The sequence below is a fragment of the Malus domestica genome, chromosome 10 (assembly GCF_042453785.1).
Source record: "Malus domestica chromosome 10, GDT2T_hap1".
Lineage (NCBI taxonomy): Eukaryota > Viridiplantae > Streptophyta > Magnoliopsida > Rosales > Rosaceae > Malus > Malus domestica.
This window is the reverse complement of record NC_091670.1, coordinates 18,383,396-18,402,257: the sequence shown is the minus strand read 5'-3', so window position 1 is coordinate 18,402,257 and position 18,862 is coordinate 18,383,396. Positions and strand designations below refer to the sequence as shown.

At 38.2% G+C, this 18,862-nt stretch overlaps 1 protein-coding gene and 2 long non-coding RNA genes across 4 annotated transcripts; all 3 read right to left on the bottom strand.

The window, feature by feature from the left end:
* Window positions 1–717: 717 nt before the first annotated feature.
* Window positions 718–2,999, bottom strand: LOC139188930 (uncharacterized). The gene is made up of 4 exons (XR_011572349.1): window positions 2,721–2,999; window positions 2,393–2,530; window positions 1,735–1,793; window positions 718–924 (listed from the first exon to the last, which is right to left on the bottom strand). It is a non-coding gene; the product is annotated as an uncharacterized lncRNA (long non-coding RNA).
* A 185-nt stretch (window positions 3,000–3,184) lies between these two features.
* On the bottom strand, window positions 3,185–9,852 carry LOC139188848 (uncharacterized). The gene is made up of 4 exons (XR_011572195.1): window positions 9,546–9,852; window positions 9,220–9,357; window positions 8,559–8,617; window positions 3,185–7,743 (listed from the first exon to the last, which is right to left on the bottom strand). It is a non-coding gene; the product is annotated as an uncharacterized lncRNA (long non-coding RNA).
* A 5,282-nt stretch (window positions 9,853–15,134) lies between these two features.
* LOC103411556 (cyclin-A3-4-like) lies at window positions 15,135–18,636 on the bottom strand. Of its 2 annotated transcripts, XR_525569.4 has the most exons (9): window positions 18,095–18,636; window positions 17,105–17,337; window positions 16,933–17,008; window positions 16,771–16,847; window positions 16,615–16,648; window positions 16,380–16,526; window positions 16,201–16,294; window positions 16,008–16,074; window positions 15,135–15,371 (listed from the first exon to the last, which is right to left on the bottom strand). XR_525569.4 is itself a non-coding variant. In XM_008350185.4 (8 exons), the coding sequence occupies exons 1-7, from the start codon at window positions 18,365–18,367 to the stop codon at window positions 16,226–16,228; spliced, it is 909 nt and encodes a 302-aa protein (XP_008348407.1). In that variant the 5' UTR covers window positions 18,368–18,636; the 3' UTR covers window positions 15,135–16,074; window positions 16,201–16,225. The 2 variants fall into 2 exon arrangements, 1 of the variants encoding a protein (XP_008348407.1); XM_008350185.4 differs by having other exon boundaries at window positions 15,135–16,074.
* Between the last annotated feature and the right edge of the window lie 226 nt (window positions 18,637–18,862).

Genomic DNA, 18,862 nt, shown 5'->3' with positions numbered 1-18,862 from the left:
GTTAAATTTTATTTATTAAAATATTATATGAGATAACATTACTGCTTATTTTTTTAACTTTGGGTTAAACTATTTTTTTTATTTTTTTATGCTTGCTTCCTGTCGCTTTTAGCCGACGGCATATGTCATCTGTGTCGGTTTAATTGAAATATTTTGGGCGGGAATTTTCCCAGTTTTATTTTCCCACGGGGAAATGGATTGGAAGAGCTTTTTCAGTCAGTGTCAGAGTTGGTGTTGGTTTTGACCAACGCAACCTCAAATTATTTTGAAGCAAAGTTTTCTTATTTCGATGCCACATCCAATCGCATTTACATGTCAGGCTCACGTTGGTTTGAACCGACGCAAACTTGTCCTATTTCGAGGCCACCTACTACTACTGTCAAGTCTGTCAGGAACACGTCGGTTTCAACCGATGAAAACATTCCTTATTTCGACGCCACACAAAAAAGTTCCTTACTCTCTTTCCTTCTCCCATTTCAGACTTACTATTTCCCCCATTTCAGCCATACTCCTTCTCCTTCCACTAACTTTTGCTATGGATAATTCTAGTGAAGATCAACGTTCTGAGGAACTTCATTTGGAAGAGGAAGAGTTCGAAGCTGGTTCTTTTTTGAATTATTATTAATTTCAGTTTTTGTTTTGTGTTTAAACTAGTATTATGCTTAAATTGAAAATTTACATTTGTTTCCTAGTTTTTAATTGTTTTTTTTTTTTGTATTAATAAGGAACATCTCATGACACACCCCGTCCGGAAGGAGGGCATGCTGGCCGTCACGTGAGAGTGACGTAACCATTTACACAGTTCGGAAGCTTTAAAAAATACAATTACTAAGATGAAACACTCGAGGGTGAGTCCTACTTTTGTGAATTCTGTCAGAACACCGCTGGATTCCTCGTGGCCACCAAAACTCTGCTATCTAGAACCTAGAGGGGCGCAAAACAAAATTGAGTGAGTCAGTAAAACAAAGTTTTTCGAAAACATTTCTAACCCCTCGCTGTAAAACCTGTATACTTTCCCAGAAAATAGTATATATATATAACCATAATTAATCTTAAACTCAAATCACAAATCTTTAACACTTTCCAAGAAAAATATGTCATGCTATGCATCAAAACATAATAAGGATGCAACATTATAACAGATGAAATAAGGAATCAACCGGAGACCCTGCAGTTGGTCCTGTACGGTTAATTCTATAGCTCAATATCCAATCCAACCGGAGTCACCACTATGACCTGTACGGCACTACTCTGCACATAAATCGGAACTACCTAAAGTAGTCTGTACGATAAGAATGGTGTAAGAATACGCTTTAGTGCTTCTCTCATCAATCATCTGTGCACATAATCTAAGGTCACCTACTAGTCGGAACCACCTCTAGTGGTCTGTACGACTAGCATGTCGGAACCCTCTATCGGTCTGTACGACATGCACCTACTTGGATCCAAGGTGAGCGTGCGGTGCAGGTGAATAATATAAGCACTAACACCAGGGGTGCAGGTTATGAGCTCTCAACACAATTCACATCATCAATGATTCACATGGATAACATAAAACTCACCTGATACTCACTTGTGCATCCACAGCACCAATTCACATATATATATGCATCAATCATCAATTCATCTCATAATATGCATGCATGGCATTTTAAAATGTACTTTCATTTATACTCAATTTCTAGGAAAAATATCAATAATATATAGATATAAACAGAAATACTGCCCACTCACCTGGAGTTCGCCCAACAACTCCCTAGCACCACACATCAAGGTGTCATGATGATCGGCGCCTAGAACAATAATCAAATCCAACCTCAGAAATCATATCGATAGAATATATAACTTATATAAAACACGTCACTACGTAGTTCGATTCGGAAGATCTGCAACTCAGATTTGAAATCCACAACTTCCAGAGGTCCACAATATACCTCTAGGACATCATCCTAAAATTTCATTACCATCCAACGGTCGGATCTCTGTCAATTTCCAAAACCAAGTGATGGTTAACATTCTATTTTATGAACTTACAACTCCAATTCCGAAAGATCCGTAAATCGGATTCCCGATCCGTAAGTTCCTATAATCCTCAAATATTACGTATTACAACGTATCAAAGTTTGGTGGCGATCCAACGGTCGGATCGTCAATTCACATTTTCACCTAACCACGAATCGAAACGAACTTAGGTTCAATTACTCAATTTACGTCCATCAATTATCAAAACTGAACCTAGAACCTTAAACACATGCTAAGAATGACATTGGCGGGCCATTGGCCACGCGCCGCCGCACGGGCCGCCCCGGCTCGCCGGAAAATCTAACTATTTCAAAAAAATTTCAAAAAAATACAAAATTGAAGATCTCAATGAGTAGAGTAAACTTTATACCTGAGGCCAAGGCCAATTTGGCCTGGAAACACTACAATTTCACCAAAATCCGTGAAGAACCCTAGAAATGGGTGTTTTCAATTCGACCTCCAAAACCACTCCGATGCTCCAACTACTGCTTGGGCTTTGTTCCAGGTCCTAAGGGAATGCTAATGGTGTTAGTAATTGAAAGAAAACGTTTCAAGATTTGAAGAATTTGTACACTAAGCCACCGCACACACCGTACGGTTTCAACCAATTTCAAGGCCAAATTCCTTGATTTTTGGGGTGTAATAGGAAAAGGGAAGATCATAGAGGGTTTTCTAAGTGATGGTTTGAAGTAACTCACCGGAAAAGTGAAGAAATTTCGACGGAAATAGGTGGAAAACCCACCGGGTCGTGCGGGTCATGGGTTGAAAACCCATTTCTGTTCTTCTTCATCCGCTTCTCGCCCTCTCTCCTTTCCTCCTTTCCCCTTCTCTGATTGGCCAGAAGCTTCTCTCTCTTCTCCCCATTCGCCCAGCTTCTCTCCTTTCTCTCCCGGAGCTATCTTCTTCTTCCTTCTGGTTGGGCAGTTTTTGCCCAATCCTCATTCTTCTTCTTTCTTCCTCACACGCACACACACACACAAAACCCTTCTTCACTTTTTATTTATTTATTTTTGTTTTCCTTTACATCTGATTCATCCATTTAATTCTTCATTAAATCTGAGCCATCCAAATTTTAATAATAAAATTTATAAAATGCCCAAACTTCAAACTTTAAAATCTTTTTAGTTATAACTCCAAATAACAAACCGTCAGCGCCCACACATCTAAAGCGACGAGAACTACGAGGATATGTCAAGAAAACAAATCTTAGATGGCACGACACAACAATTAACCTCGAATAATGCGTGCCTCAAAGGGCATTTTTGTAAAATCCTTTATTAAAACTTTAAAACTCTTAAAATCAGGGACGGGCTGTCACAATCTACCCACCTTAAAAAATTCGTCCTCGAAATTTACACAATCTTTACAATCCATCGATATCCATAAAACAACCTGAAACACCTCTCTCATTCGATCTTTTGTCTCCCAAGTAGTTTCTTCTGCTGAATGATTCCTCCATAAAACTTTTACCAAGTACACTGTTTTATTTCTCAGGACTTCCTATTTCTATTCCAAAATAATCATGGGTTCCTCATTATAAGTCAAATCCGGATTAATCTCTAAGGGCTGAACTAAAATCATACACGACGAATCTGCTACTTTGTAACGGAGCATCAAAACATGAACTACACTATACACCTTATCCAATCCCGAAGGTACTCAAACTTGAAAGTATTTCACCGATTCCTTCAATAGTCAAAGACGGCCTGATGTACTTAGGATTTAACTTGTCCTCCATTTCGACCCGAACCGCACCTTTCCAAGGTGATAATTTCAAAAACATCCAATCTCCTGCATTACACGTCCGGTCAGTGGCATGTTTGTCTGCTAAGCTCTTCAGCCGATCCTGGCTCACGTTCAGGCTAGACTTAATTACTTGAATATTCCGAGTAGTCTCCTCCACTAACTCAGGGCCTTGAATACCATCCGTCCACAATTCTAACAATTTCAAAACACAAGATAGCTTTCCACGGCCTTATGGCGTTGCTCTAGGGAACAAACTGAAATGACCAACATACCCAAGAAGTTCAACAGATGCGTAAGCCCAAATCTCTTTTCCATAAGACAAATAAATAATTGTTGCACTTCTGGAAAGGTTACTGCTTTTTCATTGAAGAATACTACGCTGATTTAGTAAGCCAATCAATTATCACCTCAATTTCATCATAACCATCTCGTGAACGAGGAAACTTGCACACATAATCTATATTAATATTTTCTCATTTCCGTTGTGGAACGGGAAGTAACTACATCAATCCAAAAGACTTATTTCTTTCCGTTTTAACCTGCTGACAGATGTTACATCTATTTATATACAAACATTTCTCTTTTCATACCTGACCAATAGTAAAATGATCGAATGGTATAATACGTCTTAGTACCTCCAGGATGCATTGTATAAGTTGAACAATACGCAAATTCCAAAATTGCTTCCTTTAATTCCATAACATTAGGTATAAACACCTTGTTCTCTTGCATAATCTTGCCATCTGATTCTCTAACTCTGAGGTCTTCTTTTTCCCGTTATTCCTTGCTTTAAATAAATTCTTGAATTTCTTCGTCAAACGCTTGAGTCTCGAGTACGACCTACCAAATAGGCCTAACTTGAAAATTAGCAAGTACGTTTTCTTTTCGATCTTCCATTCCCAACTTTACTCCAGTAGATCTCAAATCCACAAGAAGATGAACATGGCAATCGTACCAAGCATTAATTCTCGCTAGGGTCTTCCTACTAAAAGCATTGGCCACAACATTTGCACGATCACCCTGGTCGTGCAATCATAATCACTAAGCAACTCAATCCACCTTTGTTGCCTAAGATTAAGATACCTCTGAATAAACAGATATTGGATACTCTTTTGATTCGTAAAAATCTTTCACTTTTCTTCCCATAAAGACAATGTCCCCAAATCTTCAAAGCAAAGATGATAGTTGCTAATTCTAAATCATGAGTAAGGTAATTCATCTCATGAGGCTTCAATTGTCGTGAAGTGTAGCAATCACTCTATCATGTTGCATCAACACACATCCTATCCGATTCAATGATGCATCACTGTAGACCTCATAATTACCTTTATCATCTGGGAGTGCTAAAACAGGTGTATGAGTGAGATAATGCTTCAGTTGCTAAAACTTTGTTCACAATTTTCATCCACTCAAACCTAACCTCTTTCCTAGTCGATCCTGTCAATGGCAAATCAATGACTGAAAAATCCTTTACAAACGTCTATAGTAGCCAGCTAGACCAAGAAAACTCAGTACCTCAGTGACGGTTCGAGGTTGTTCCTAATTCTCCCCAGTTATCACTCATTGAGGATCTCCTTGAATACCTTGTGTAGATATCACATGTCCCAAAAATGCCACTTGATTCGTCCAAAATTGACATTTGTCAACTTTGCATACAACCGATGTTCCCTCAAACATTTTAACACCAACTCAAAATGACTAGTATGCCTTACTTTCACTTAAGAGTATACTAGACCTCAACTCTTTCATTGAAAACACATAAGCACCTCAAAGCTGATCAAACAATCATTAATGCGCGACAATGGATAACGGTTCTTACTCGTTACCCGATTCAATTACCTAATATCCATACATATTCTTAAGGTCTTGTCTTTTTTCCTTATAAACAAAGCTGGGGTTTTCCAAAGTAACGTACTAGGTTGACTGAAACCTTTATCAACCAATTCCTGTGACTGAATTTTCAATTCCTTTAACTCTGTAGGAACCAATCTATAGCATAAAGTCTGTACTTGGAGACAATTCCATAGTGAACACCATATCTCTGTCTGGTGGCAATCCATCTAAATCATTCCGGAAACACATTAGGAAAATGTCTACCACTTGTACGTCATCCACAATACTAGGAATACGATCCTGCAGCACCACATGAGCTAGGTATCCTTGGCAACCTTTTGATAACAATCTCTTTGCTCTCAAAACAGAAATAACGGCATGCCTCACTTCACTTTGCTCAATCAAAAAAGTAACCTCTGATAATCCAAGACAATGGAAAGTAACTGATTTCCCGTAGCAATCCATATTGGCACGATTATAGTGTAACCAATCTGTGCTTAAAGTCACATTGAAATCCACGATGTCTAACAGGATACAATTCGCTGGCATAACTACTTCTTCCACCATCACTAGACACCCTGAATAATCATAACCAACATAGAATGACCTACCTGTTTACTTGCTTAACGAATCCAACAAATAAGTTATGGATATTACGGTCTGCAGCCCGCAATAACGATAACTCACTGTCGTCTCGATAAGTAAGCAACAATTCTTAAGGGTGCAATATTATCATTTTACTCCTCACAGGGAAAATACATATATACGCCTCGATCGTGCTCATTCACTACTTCCTTTGGCAACATCGTCAATAATAAGAATTATATCAGCCGGAGTCAGCTAGAATGACCTGTACGGCTGAATCTACAGCTCGACCATCCATATTAGCACATAAGTCGGAGTCACCTATAGTGACCTGTACGACTTACTCATTAATTTTCCAAGTAATAAGTCAAGGAAGATTGCTGGGTAACAACTGATCCTAGGGACAATTTATACCTCTATGTCTCATCTAACCACATGAACACATTCACAACTTCCCACACTCTCCAAAGTGGCTAATATTGTACCTACGGTACAAAGATACATTTCCTCTACCAGAGTCACATTGTCTCTGAAATCTGGGATCACTAGTAAATCTATCACTTCGCCTCTGACCAGTGGCATTAAAACCTCAGCTGGGAAAATTAGCTCTAGTTTCACTTCTTTTGAAGCTCTGAGTCTTCCGAGGTCTTTGATATGACGGATCTTTAACTTTATCGTCTTTCTTCTGATTCTCATTCTTTTCTTATTCCTCTTTACTCTCGCTGATCATGTTCTTAGAGTCCTCAATGCTCAGCAACATCTCGTAAACTCCTGGTAAAAAGTACAATGAATAGTGGTCGCCAAAGAACGCCACTTCTTCTTATTATCCAGCCAAAAACGACATAACACCTTGACCGGATTAGCAACAACATTCGAATGGAAACAAGGCAAGTCTATAAACTCTCTATAATAATATGTCGGAGGAATGAACTTTTCCTTAAACAATTCTTTAAACGACTTCCAAACAGCTGTTCTTCCGATGACATCGGATAACATTCCTATCTCCATCAGAATGCAGATTCAACACTCAGAAACTAGGTAGTCATCTCGACCCACCTGTCGGGAGGAAGATTCCCTTGACTTTGCATAATCCGAAACGTCTTTTCCCAAATGATTAAGCCATCGATCTGCTCCCTTAGGTTCTTCATCTCCCTAAAGTGATTCAAATTTAACTTATAACCAGTCTCAAAATGTCCCTTTAGATAATAGACTGAATCACAATGGCAATAGTTTCCCCCCAAACTACTATATCAGGGAAATTAGGCTCATCCGAACTACGTGGCTCGCTACAAGGCGGTATAGTTCTGACAGAAGACACTAGGAAATTCTCAAGATGTCCAGAATTGCAACCTAGGCTCTGATACCAACTGACACACCCCGTCCCGAAGGAGGGCATGCTGGCCGTCACGTGAGAGTGACGTAACCATTTACACAATTCGGAAGCTTTAAAAAATACAATTACTAAGATGAAACACCCGAGGGTGAGTCCTACTTTTGTGAATTCTGTCAGAACACCGTTGGATTCCTTGTGGCCACCAAAACTCTGCTATCTAGAACCTGGAGGGGCACAAAACAAAATTGAGTGGGTCAGTAAAACAAAGTTTTTCGAAAACATTTCATTTAAAACATTTCTAACCCCTCACTGTAAAACCTGTATACTTTCCCAGAAAATAGTATATATATATCTAACCATAATTAATCTTAAACTCAAATCACAAATCTTTAACACTTTCCAAGAAAATATGTCATGCTATGCATCAAAACATAATAAGGATGCAACATTATAACAGATGAAATAAGGAATCAACCGGAGACCCTGCAGTTGGTCCTGTACGGTTAATTCTATAGCTCAATATCCAATCCAACAGGAGTCACCACTGTGACCTGTACGGCACTACTCTGCACATAAATCGGAACTACCTAAAGTAGTCTGTACGATAAGAATGGTGTAAGAATACGCTCTAGTGCTTCTCTCATCAATCATCTGTGCACATAATCTAAGGTCACCTACTAGTCGGAACCACCTCTAGTGGCCTGTACGACTAGCATGTCGGAACCCTCTATCGGTCTGTATGACATGCACCTACTTGGATCCAAGGTGAGCGTGCGGTGCGGGTGAATAATATAAGCACTAACACCAGGGGTGCAGGTTATGAGCTCTTAACACAATTCACATCATCAATGATCACGTGGATAACATAAAACCCACCTGTGCATCCACAACACCAATTCACATATATATACATGCATCAATCATCAATTCATCCCATAATATGCATGCATGGCATTTTAAAATGTACTTTCATTTAAACTCAATTTCTGGGAAAAATATCAATAGTATATAGGTATAAATAGAAATACTGCCCACTCACCTGGTGTTCGCCCAACAACTCCCTAGCACCACACATCAAGGAGTCATGACAATCGGCGCCTAGAACAATAATCAAACCCAACTTCAGAAATCATATCGATAGAATATATAACTTATATAAAACACGTCACTACGTAGTTCAATCCAGAAGATCTGCAACTCAGATTTGAAATCCATAAATTCCAGAGGTCCACAATATACCTCTAGGACATCATCCTAAAATTTCATTACCATCCAACGGTCGGATCTCCGTCAATTTCCAAAACCAAGTGACCGTTAACATTCTATTTTATGAACTTACAACTCCAATTCTGAAAGATCCGTAAATTGGATTCCCAATCCATAAGTTCCTATAATCCTCAAATATTACGTATTACAACGTATCAAAGTTTGGTGGCGATCCAACGGTCGGATTGTCAATTCACATTTTCACCTAACCACGAATCGAAACGAACTTAGGTTCAATTACTCAATTTACGTCCATCAATTATCAAAACTGAAACTAGAACCTTAAACACATGCTAAGAATGACATTGGCGGGCCATTGGCCACACGGCGCCGCACGGGCCGCCGCCCCGGCTCGCCGAAAAATCCAACTATTTCAAAAAATTCTCAAAAAAATACAGAATTGAAGATCTCAATGAGTAGAGTAAACTTTATACCTGAGGCCAAGGCCAATTTGGCTTGGAAACACTTCAATTTCACCAAAATCCGTGGAGAACCCTAGAAATGGGTGTTTTCAATTCGACCTCCAAAACCACTCCGATGCTCCAACTACTGCTTGGGCTTTGTTCCAGGTCCTAAGGGAATGCTAATGGTGTTAGTAATTGGAAGAAAACGTTTCAAGATTTGAAGAATTTGTACACTAAGCCACCGCACACCGTACGGTTTCAACCAATTTCAAGGCCAAATTCCTTGATTTTTTGGGTGTAATAGGAAGAGGGAAGACCATAGAGGGTTTTCCAAGTGATGGTTTGAAGTAACTCACCGGAAAAGTGAAGAAATTTTGACAGAAATGGGTGGAAAACCCACCGGGTCGCGCGGGTCATGGGTTGAAAACCCATTTCTGTTCTTCTTCCTCCGCTTCTCGCCCTCTCTCCTTTCCTCCTTTCCCCTTCTTTGATTGGCCAGAAGCTTCTCTCTCTTCTCCCCATTCGCCCAGCTTCTCTCCTTTCTCTCCCGGAGCTATCTTCTTCTTCCTTCTGGTTGGGCAATTTTTGCCCAATCCTCATTCTTCTTCTTTCTTCCTCACACGCACACACACACACAAAACCCTCCTTCACTTTTTATTTATTTATTTTTGTTTTCCTTTACATCTGAGCCATCCATTTAATTCTTCATTAAATCTGGGCCATCCAAATTTTAATAATAAAATTTATAAAATGCCCAAACTTCAAATTTCAAAATCTTTTTCGTTATAACTCCAAATAACGAATCGTCAGCGCCCACACGTCCGTAGGGATGAGTACTACGAGGATATGTCAAGAAAACAAATCTTAGATGGCACGACACAACGATTAACCTCGAATAATACCCGTGCCTCAAAGGGCATTTTTGTAAAATCCTTTATTAAAACTTTAAAACTCTTAAAATCAGGGACGGGCTGTCACATCTCAACAGAGGCGCAGACCCTCAATTCCCAAATGGACGAAACAACTTTGTTTGTTTGATTCGTCCGGAAAATGCAGTAGTGATAATTCTAGTGTTTTTTTCAAAATATGTAGTAGCAGAGGTTAGAGACCACAAAAATCTCCTGTTGATGAGGGATTGGCGTGAGATTAAGGAAGAAGATAAGGAAGTTTTTTGGAATAGAATAAAGGTATAGATATTTTTATTTTTACTTGAAAATAGAAGAATAAGTCCATGATTGTAATAATAATTGATTAGCTTGATTTTTTTAATTTTTTATGGATGTAGGGAAATATTTTTTTTGAAGATGCAGATATAGTAAAAATGCCTATGATCCGCCATATGACGCTTAAGGTTGCGGAGCATGCGCACAAAGAGTATAGAAATAAGTTTAAAAAAAGTATTATACTAAAAGAGCAACAGAGGTGCGCAACCACCCTCCTTCTGATGTGAATCATGCACAGTGGGTTGAGTTGGTGGCATACTGGAACAGAGAAAAAAATAAAGGTAATCGTTATATGATTTATTTCGTTATAACTTTTAATTTGTCTAATAAATTCTTTTTTTTTCAAGAAGTTGCTGAAAAAAAATAAGATTAATTAGCTATTGAAAACAATGAACCATACTACTGGTACAAAATCTTTTGCAAGAGTGCGGCAAGAATATGTATGGATTGTACATTTTGAAGAAATGTTATTAATTTTAAATAATCTATAGTTGTTAGAAATTTTATTTTTAATATGAGGTTTGCTTAAAATTGCTTGAATGAAATTTTATTTTTGATAAAGCGGAAGAAGCATGGGAAAAAGGTAGATCCTGTTACCTTTTTTCGTGAATGTCATACACAAAAAGATAAAACTTGGATTGATGAAACATCGAAGCGTACAGGGGTAATTGAATTTTTCATGTTAGTATTTCATTGTTATTAATTTTTATTATCTGTAGCTTATTTTTCAGTTTTACGATTGTTTGAATTTTTATTTTTAAAAATTGTAGTGCAAGGCAACAATGGAGAACAATCTGCAAACTTTGATTGAGTCACAGAGGATAATGAAGAACTTAGGACCCGAGTTTATGTTGATACAATGGGTCATGAGAGTCATAATAAAGTCAGAGGATATGGTCATGGGGTGACTCCTAATATGGTGTCCTATGCATCTTCTTCATCTTCTACATCAAATTCCTCCAGGAGGTCATCTAAGAGTACAATGGCAGTGCTGATGACTCAAAACAATGAGTTGAGAATGAGGGACAAAGATAATACTAAAAGGTTAGCGGACCTAGCTGTAAAGATTGAACAATCAAAGAACCGGCAGAATCAGGCCGCAACCACTGCATAGCCTGGGAACCTAACAGTCAGGCTAGAGTCAGCCTCCTCATTCTCAACAGTCGGGCCAAAGTCAGCCTCCCCTTGCATATCCGTATGCAGGCCATAATCAGCAACCCCCTTCATATCCTATGTATCTGATGCTTACGCAGCCCATGGCATACATGCATCAACCGCCCATGCCATATATGCAGCAACCTCCCATGGCATACATGCCGCAACCGCCTTATCAAGTGCCAGTATATTAACCCGAGATGGCTACTCCTGGTGGATTTTGTCCTGAAGTTCCTGCTGGGGTATTTTCTGGAATGCTTACGGGTGCTGGATTTGATGTGGACTTGACGAGGGTTTTTGGATCAGATGGAGGATCTCAAGAAGGAGAAGGATCTGGGTCACATTCAGGCTCAGATTCAGTTGAGTAGTTTATATGGTTTGCTTTCTTGTCGGCTAAATATGACACTTCGATCGTTCTATCTTTTTGTTTTTGTATGTTATGTTTGTAATGTCGGATTTAGTGTTTGTTATGACGGATGAGTTTTTGTATATTATGACACACCCCGTCCCGAAGTAGGGCATGCTGGCCGTCACGTGAGAGTGATGTAACCATTTACATAGTTCGGAAGCTTTAAAGATACAATTACTAAGATGTAACACCCGAGGGTGAGTCCTACTTTTGTGAATTCTGTCAGAACACCATGGGAATCCTCGTGAGCCACCAACACTGCTAACTAGAACCTGGAGGGGCGTAAAACAAGATTGAGTGGGTCAGTAAAACAAAGCTTTTCGAAAATATTTCATTTAATAATATTTCTAACCCCTCGCTGTAAAACCTGTATACTTTCCCAGAAAAATAGTATATAATATGTCAATTCACAAGTCTTTATCAAAACCAGAAAGTATGCCATGCTATGCATCAAAACATAATAAGGATGCAACAATATAACAGGTGAAATAATGAATCAACCGGAGACCCTGCAGTTGGTCCTGTACGGTTAATTCTAAAGCTCAATATCTAATCCAACCGGAGTCACCACAGTGACATGTACGGCGCTACTCTGTAGATAAATCGAAACTACCTGAAGTAGTCTGTACGATAAGAAAGGTGTAAGAATACGCTCTAGTGCTTCTCTCATCAACAGTTGTATAATAATCTAAAGTCACCTACAAGTCGGAACAACCTCTCATGGTCTGTACGACATGTCGGAATCACCTCTAGTGATCTGTACGACATGCACCTACTTGGATCCAAGGTGAGCGTGTGGTGCGGGGTGAATAATATAAGCACTAACACCAAGAGTGCAGGTTATGAGCTCTCAACACAATTCACATCATCAATAAATCATATGAACAATATAAACTCACCTGATACTCACCTGTGCGTCCACAGCACCATTTAACATATATATGCAACAATTACTAATTCATATATTTCATATATATATATATACTATTGATTTTTCCCAGAAATTGAATTTAAATGAAAGTATGTTTTAAAACCGTGAGGGAATGGTAAGCCCAAAGCGGACAATATCGTGCTACGGTGGTGGAGCGGGCCCGAGAAGTGGGTCGCCCCGGGCCGGGATGTGACATATTATGTGGGATGTTAGATGTAAAATATTTGTATATTTTGGCACTATTTTTCTTGTTAATTATTTTTATTAATGTTTATTTTGGCCTATACTTGAAATTTATTATTTTGGTTTTATAATTTTTTTTAGTTACAATTAATTGAAAACGAATGCAGAGACAAATTTTCACAAATTATTATTATTATTAACAAAAGTGGTGTTGGTTAAGACTGTTACTAATTTGTATATTTTATTTATTTAATTGTTATCTGACGGTTAAGGGATATTTTATTTGTTTAATTTTATCACGATGTCGGTTAAAACCAACAGTAGGTTGGATATTTTATAGTTAAATTGCAAGTGCACATCGCTTTAAACCGACGTAATGTTGAAGTACACGTCGCTTTAAACCGACGTCAACATCGGTGTCGCTTTTAACCGACGCTTCTTAGTGGCGGATTAAGTGGACAAACCAACATTGAAGCCCTTTTGTGACGCTAGCATTGGTGTCGCTATTTCAATCTGACATTACATTGTTTTATGTATGATTTTTGCCAAATTTCCGACAAAGATTAGATTTCTTGTCAATGTTTGCTTCGCCGGTGATAGCCTATATCGTAGCATAATTGCAAATCACATGCTAATAAAGAATACAATCATATGCCAGTCGTAATTTGTTAAGAGCAAAGAAACGACAATACTTTAAGCTACAATACAAACATGCAGTTTTACTTGTGAAATCGCATTGCGATTTTGACTCCGTAAAACCTTAAAACGTCGATCAAATAAATGAATGTGCACTTTCAATCAAATTCCCAATCCTTCGTCATAAATCTACAAGATAAAAAAGCATAACCACCCGCTATAGGGGGCCATGGGAGAACAAAAAAAAATTCAAAGGTTTTTTAACTTTTGGATTCAGAAAGTAAAATTAAAAAAAAAAAAAAAAAAAAAAACCAATACAACTCTTCCGTTTCTGTGTTGGAAATTCATTTGCTCCTCGTGAAAGCTTCTAGTCGAGTTTATGCGGCCACAACGTTGAAGTTTTGTACCCATTTTTTAGTTGGCAGTTTATTTCCTCTATATAAACATTCCGCTCTGTTTGCAAAAGCAAGGACGTGGAGGAAATCCTGAACGTGCAATTCCAGTTTTACAGAAATACCCAATTTCTTTTATCCGATTATTTTTTCTGATTTTTCAGAACAGTGCGTTACTGTATAACCTCCCACCAAAATTAGATCGTGGGATAGTTGGAGAAAACTGCTTAACTTTGGCAGCTCCGTCGTATTCCATTTGAGGGGTTTAGCACGTCTCTTTTTTTTCTTTTTTTTTTATTTCCAATAAAAGGGATTTCAAATTTATGATTCTTTTACAAAATTACCTCTGGTTTTTTTTTTTTTTTTTTTTTACCAGTTTTGGATTTTATTTGTTTGAGGGACTTATATTCAATTTTTTTTGTGAAGGCTTGTGACCCCAAAATAGACTTGTGGCTTTCTAATAGTAAAGATAGATTAAACTAAATAACATGATTAGTGACTAACCCCTAGGCCATCTCCAACCCAAGGGTCCAGATGGCTGAAAATAGTTCAAAAACCTTCTCCAACCGAAGGCTGGGCCAAATGGCTCGTAGGCCCACGGGACAAAAAGGGCCAAAGAGCCAACCTGTTGGCCCAACCAAACTAGGCCCTAGTCAGGCCACAAATTTGAATGCAACAGCTAGCTGACGTTAGCGTGATGTGAACTAGCCATTATATTTGAATTTTTTTTTTACAATTTTTTTTTTCAAAATTAAATAACATTAAGTAACATCAAACAACATGAAACAACATTAAATAACATTAACAACGGCTAGCTGACGTTAGTTACCGTTGGATTAGAAATATATTTTTTTTGGCCAAATTTTTTTTTAAAAAAATATTAAAAAATTCTCAATTTTTCCTATAAATTTATGTTGTTGTAGTTAACACACCCTGACCGGAGTTGAGGCATGTTGGTTGACAACCGAAGGTGACGTAACCAAAAAGGAAAATGATGCATAAGAAAAATACGGATAAATTTAAAACCAAAGCTAGCATTTATTTAATTTAAAGTAGCAAGTGCGCAGTAGTGGGAAGAACCCATAAAACACAAATGTTCAGAGCATCGATGATAGTACAACAAAAGTAGTGCAGTCAAAACTAATTAAAGTACTTAATACACAACCGGGAAAAAGCCCCTAAATTTATCTATGGAAATATCAGAATATGTCGGAAATTCCTCGTATCCCACAACGAGTTCAGCTATCTAAGTCCTGGAGGGGTGAAAAACAGAAGGGTGAGTGGGCAAAAACAAAGGTTTATAAAACACATTTATTTTCTGAACATACTAACCCCTTGCCGTAAAACATGTATAGTTTCCAAAAAATCATACTACATATAAGTATGAAATCAACTGTAAATCAACAATAAATCCAGAAATATGCCAATCATAATATCTTAATCGCAGCATAAGTAAAATTAGGTGCTCATCAATCTATGCTAACACACGAGTTCATGCAGAGGGATTCTGAAATGAACAAGATTGGGTGTAATCATAATATATGCTCTAGTACTACAATCACGTGAAGATTGGTGCTAGGCGTATCACATACAAGTTGGAGTTGCCTATTGCAACCTGTACGACAGGACTGGCACCTACAATGGATCCACGGTGAGCGTGCGGTGCGATGTAAACATACACATGAAGCCTGGCCCTGGCCTAGACGAGTACTACACTGGTGCAAGCATGCGTGATGAGCAAGTATAATATGTATGAACATACCATGAAAATTTGTAAATCTCAACAATATAATAAATTAAACATGGCATGATATGCATAAAATTAATCAAAACACTTGTGGAAACTATAAAAGTTTATATATTATATATAAAAACAAATATCCACTCACTGATACGTTAATGGATTGTAGCCTCCTAGCCTTGTTTGTCCTCGTACCTCCTTCGGGTAAGTCTCACCTATATGTGAAATAACTTTACCAATTAATTAATTAGGACATACACTACAAGGCTAGGAAAATCCCCCATAATTTGCTCAAATAAAGGGTTTAAATATATGAAAACATTCTACTCGACATCACGGACCTGTACATGTCAAGCACACGCTACCTCACGCACCCTCATGCACCGCCAGGTTAGGGCCACATGCGCGCCCATGCACAGGCACTACCTTCTTAAACTGTATAGAATAACCTATCTTTACTGGCTTTGGAATGCCAAACCTCAGTTGATTACTACACTCTATCCACTCCGTTATTTCTTACCCAAGGATGCACATTAGGTTGGATCGTGAACCTTGAAAGGAAAATAGCTGATGCAGCAACAACTGATGGTAGGAACTGGACACAGTTGTAGTCTAACAAACTTAGCTCCAAAAGATAGCAACTCAAGAATTCGAACATACCAGCAGACTGTAAAAGGAAGTAAATAACAGAATCAGTGACAAACAAGGGAGAGTATATAAATCAGCATCAGAACAGTCTGAAGTGGTCGCCGTACTTTGTTGTTCTCCAGGGCAGCTCTTGTAAAGAGCCTGGAAATCCAATGCATTAGTTAACAGTTGTATGACACAATGACATCAGTGCAAGGAAAAGAGAAGCAAAAACAACATATAACAACTAAGATGACCAAAAAGACGTCAAACCATTTTCTTGCCTGAGGAAATTCTTTGTTGTAGGAGGACCCGTGTCAGAGTTCAAAAATTTGACCACATCCCTCTCCATTTCCAACATCTAAATTTTAATTTCAAATTCAACATTAAGTTTTAAAAACTCACGAATAGAAATCAACTAACACAAAGGCACTCAAATTGCTCACCTCTTCCACCATGTAAGTATTATCTGTTACATAGCAGAAGTCTTCAACACGTGGAGGGCAAATCTCTTCATATTTTCTGCATTACAAAACCATACTCAAGTTACCATTTCAAGAATTTCCAGACAGCTTTTAAAGTTAGAACAAAGCTAGTATAAGGTATGCAAGTTCGTACGAGGCAACAAACATGCAAGAAACACCAAGAAGCTGTAGCTTGCTCCTGCTGACAGCATATGAAGAAAGGTATCTGTCAAGATATGATACAGTGAGATAAAGGGTGTCTGTAGCAAGCTGGTATTCCTCTGCAACCTCCACCAACCAATCCACCAGAATTTCACGCATGTTTGGTGAAATATCATTTTGCACCCTACCCATGTAACTGGGTGACGGCCTCTTGTTCGCCTCCATCTGAACCACACACTACCAGTGTCAACCATTAACTTAGATACCATTATTCTATCTATCTACAGATACAAGTGTGTTTGCTGATGCAAAAATGAAGGTAGAGAGAAAATAAAAAGTGGGATTATGTTGGTTTCATTGTTATACTGAAAAAGTAAAAATTTACACCAACTTAACTTTATGTCTTACTTGAGCTAAGCTTCTGTTGATAGCACATTAATCCTATTGATTTTTCCTCCATACAACTGCCTAAAATACACTGGTCGATGGTGCAAAAACGGGTACAAACAGCTTCTGAACAAATTAAATGGATGATATGAAAAGCCAAACTATTTTAATCATAACCGTAAACCAAGCAAAACTGCCACTTGGTTTTGTGAATCTGAAATCAAATCCAAAAGCTGATTTCCCAAATGAAATGTCAACAACAAATCAAAATAACCAAACAAGGTAAAGAACTCACAAAAAGGAAAATCACAGATCAAAAATCGAATTTACAAGCAAAAACAAAAGCTTGAACCACCACATCCCAAAAAAATTGTAAACCTATCATATCTTCAACTAAAAACCCAATCTTAATAATGGGGATCAGATTTCATAATTCCAGATCCAAATAACAACAACAACAACAAAAACGCAACTCTCAGAACATTGTGCAAATCAAAACCCACAAACCCAAACATCAAATTTCAAATCTTTACTGGAAGAGCAATGCCATCAAGCATAAATTAAATCAGAAACCCAAAAGTTCCAAATGATATACCTCCAAGGAGTGAAGATGCTGATATATAGAAGACGAGCATTCAGACTTGGTTTGATCGACAGAGCTGGCAACAATCTCCGTCTCTTGAACCTCCATTTCTTTCTTCATCATGTTACTCTTCCTCATGGGTTTCTTCCGATCCGAGTTCTGAATCGACGAGTTGGTGAGTTCGCCCAGGACAACTCGCCTCTTGGGAGCGGGAATCTGCAGGGACGGAGAGGTGGAGCAGGGTCGCTTATTAGAGGAGCGGTTGGTGCTGACGGTGTCGTCCATGATTGAGAAATACAGAGAGGGTCTGGTTTTTCTTTCCTTTTTATGCTCTCAGGAAATGAAAGCAGCGATTGGAGGATAATGTGGCTGCAGGTTTATCAAGCTTGTGAGAAGACAAAGGAATGGAATGGCGGTATTTTTCCATTTCGAAAATCGTTGTTTCCCGCTCTGTACAGTATGTGGATTTCTTTTCTTTTGTGTGCCTCCGACGCCTTCACCTTGTCGCCTCGCCGCACCACCAACTAGCCTTTCTTTGATATCTAGGCATCTCCAACCGAAGACTATGCTCCGTCCAAATTATAATCATACAAGAAATTACTTTTTAATGAACAATATTAGATCATATTTATATACCATCTTCAACGGAATGGGATTATTCTATAACCCCTTCAATAATTTATTATTTTTAATTTATTTTTTTAATTTTATTCATTAATTTAATTAAACTACCATATTAAATTAAGGTTTTCGAATATATTTTGAGTGCTACTTGAAGAT

Bases quoted from the DNA above. Each gene is read 5' to 3' on its own strand.
- LOC103411556 (XM_008350185.4), bottom strand. From the start codon at position 18,367: ATGGACGACACCGTCAGCACCAACCGCTCCTCTAATAAGCGACCCTGC. The intron at 17,338-18,094 runs GTATATCATTTG...TGTGTGGTTCAG, and splicing joins AGCATCTTCACTCCTTGGAG to ATGGAGGCGAACAAGAGGCC. The intron at 16,848-16,932 runs GTGAGCAATTTG...ATTAAAATTTAG, and splicing joins ATACTTACATGGTGGAAGAG to ATGTTGGAAATGGAGAGGGA.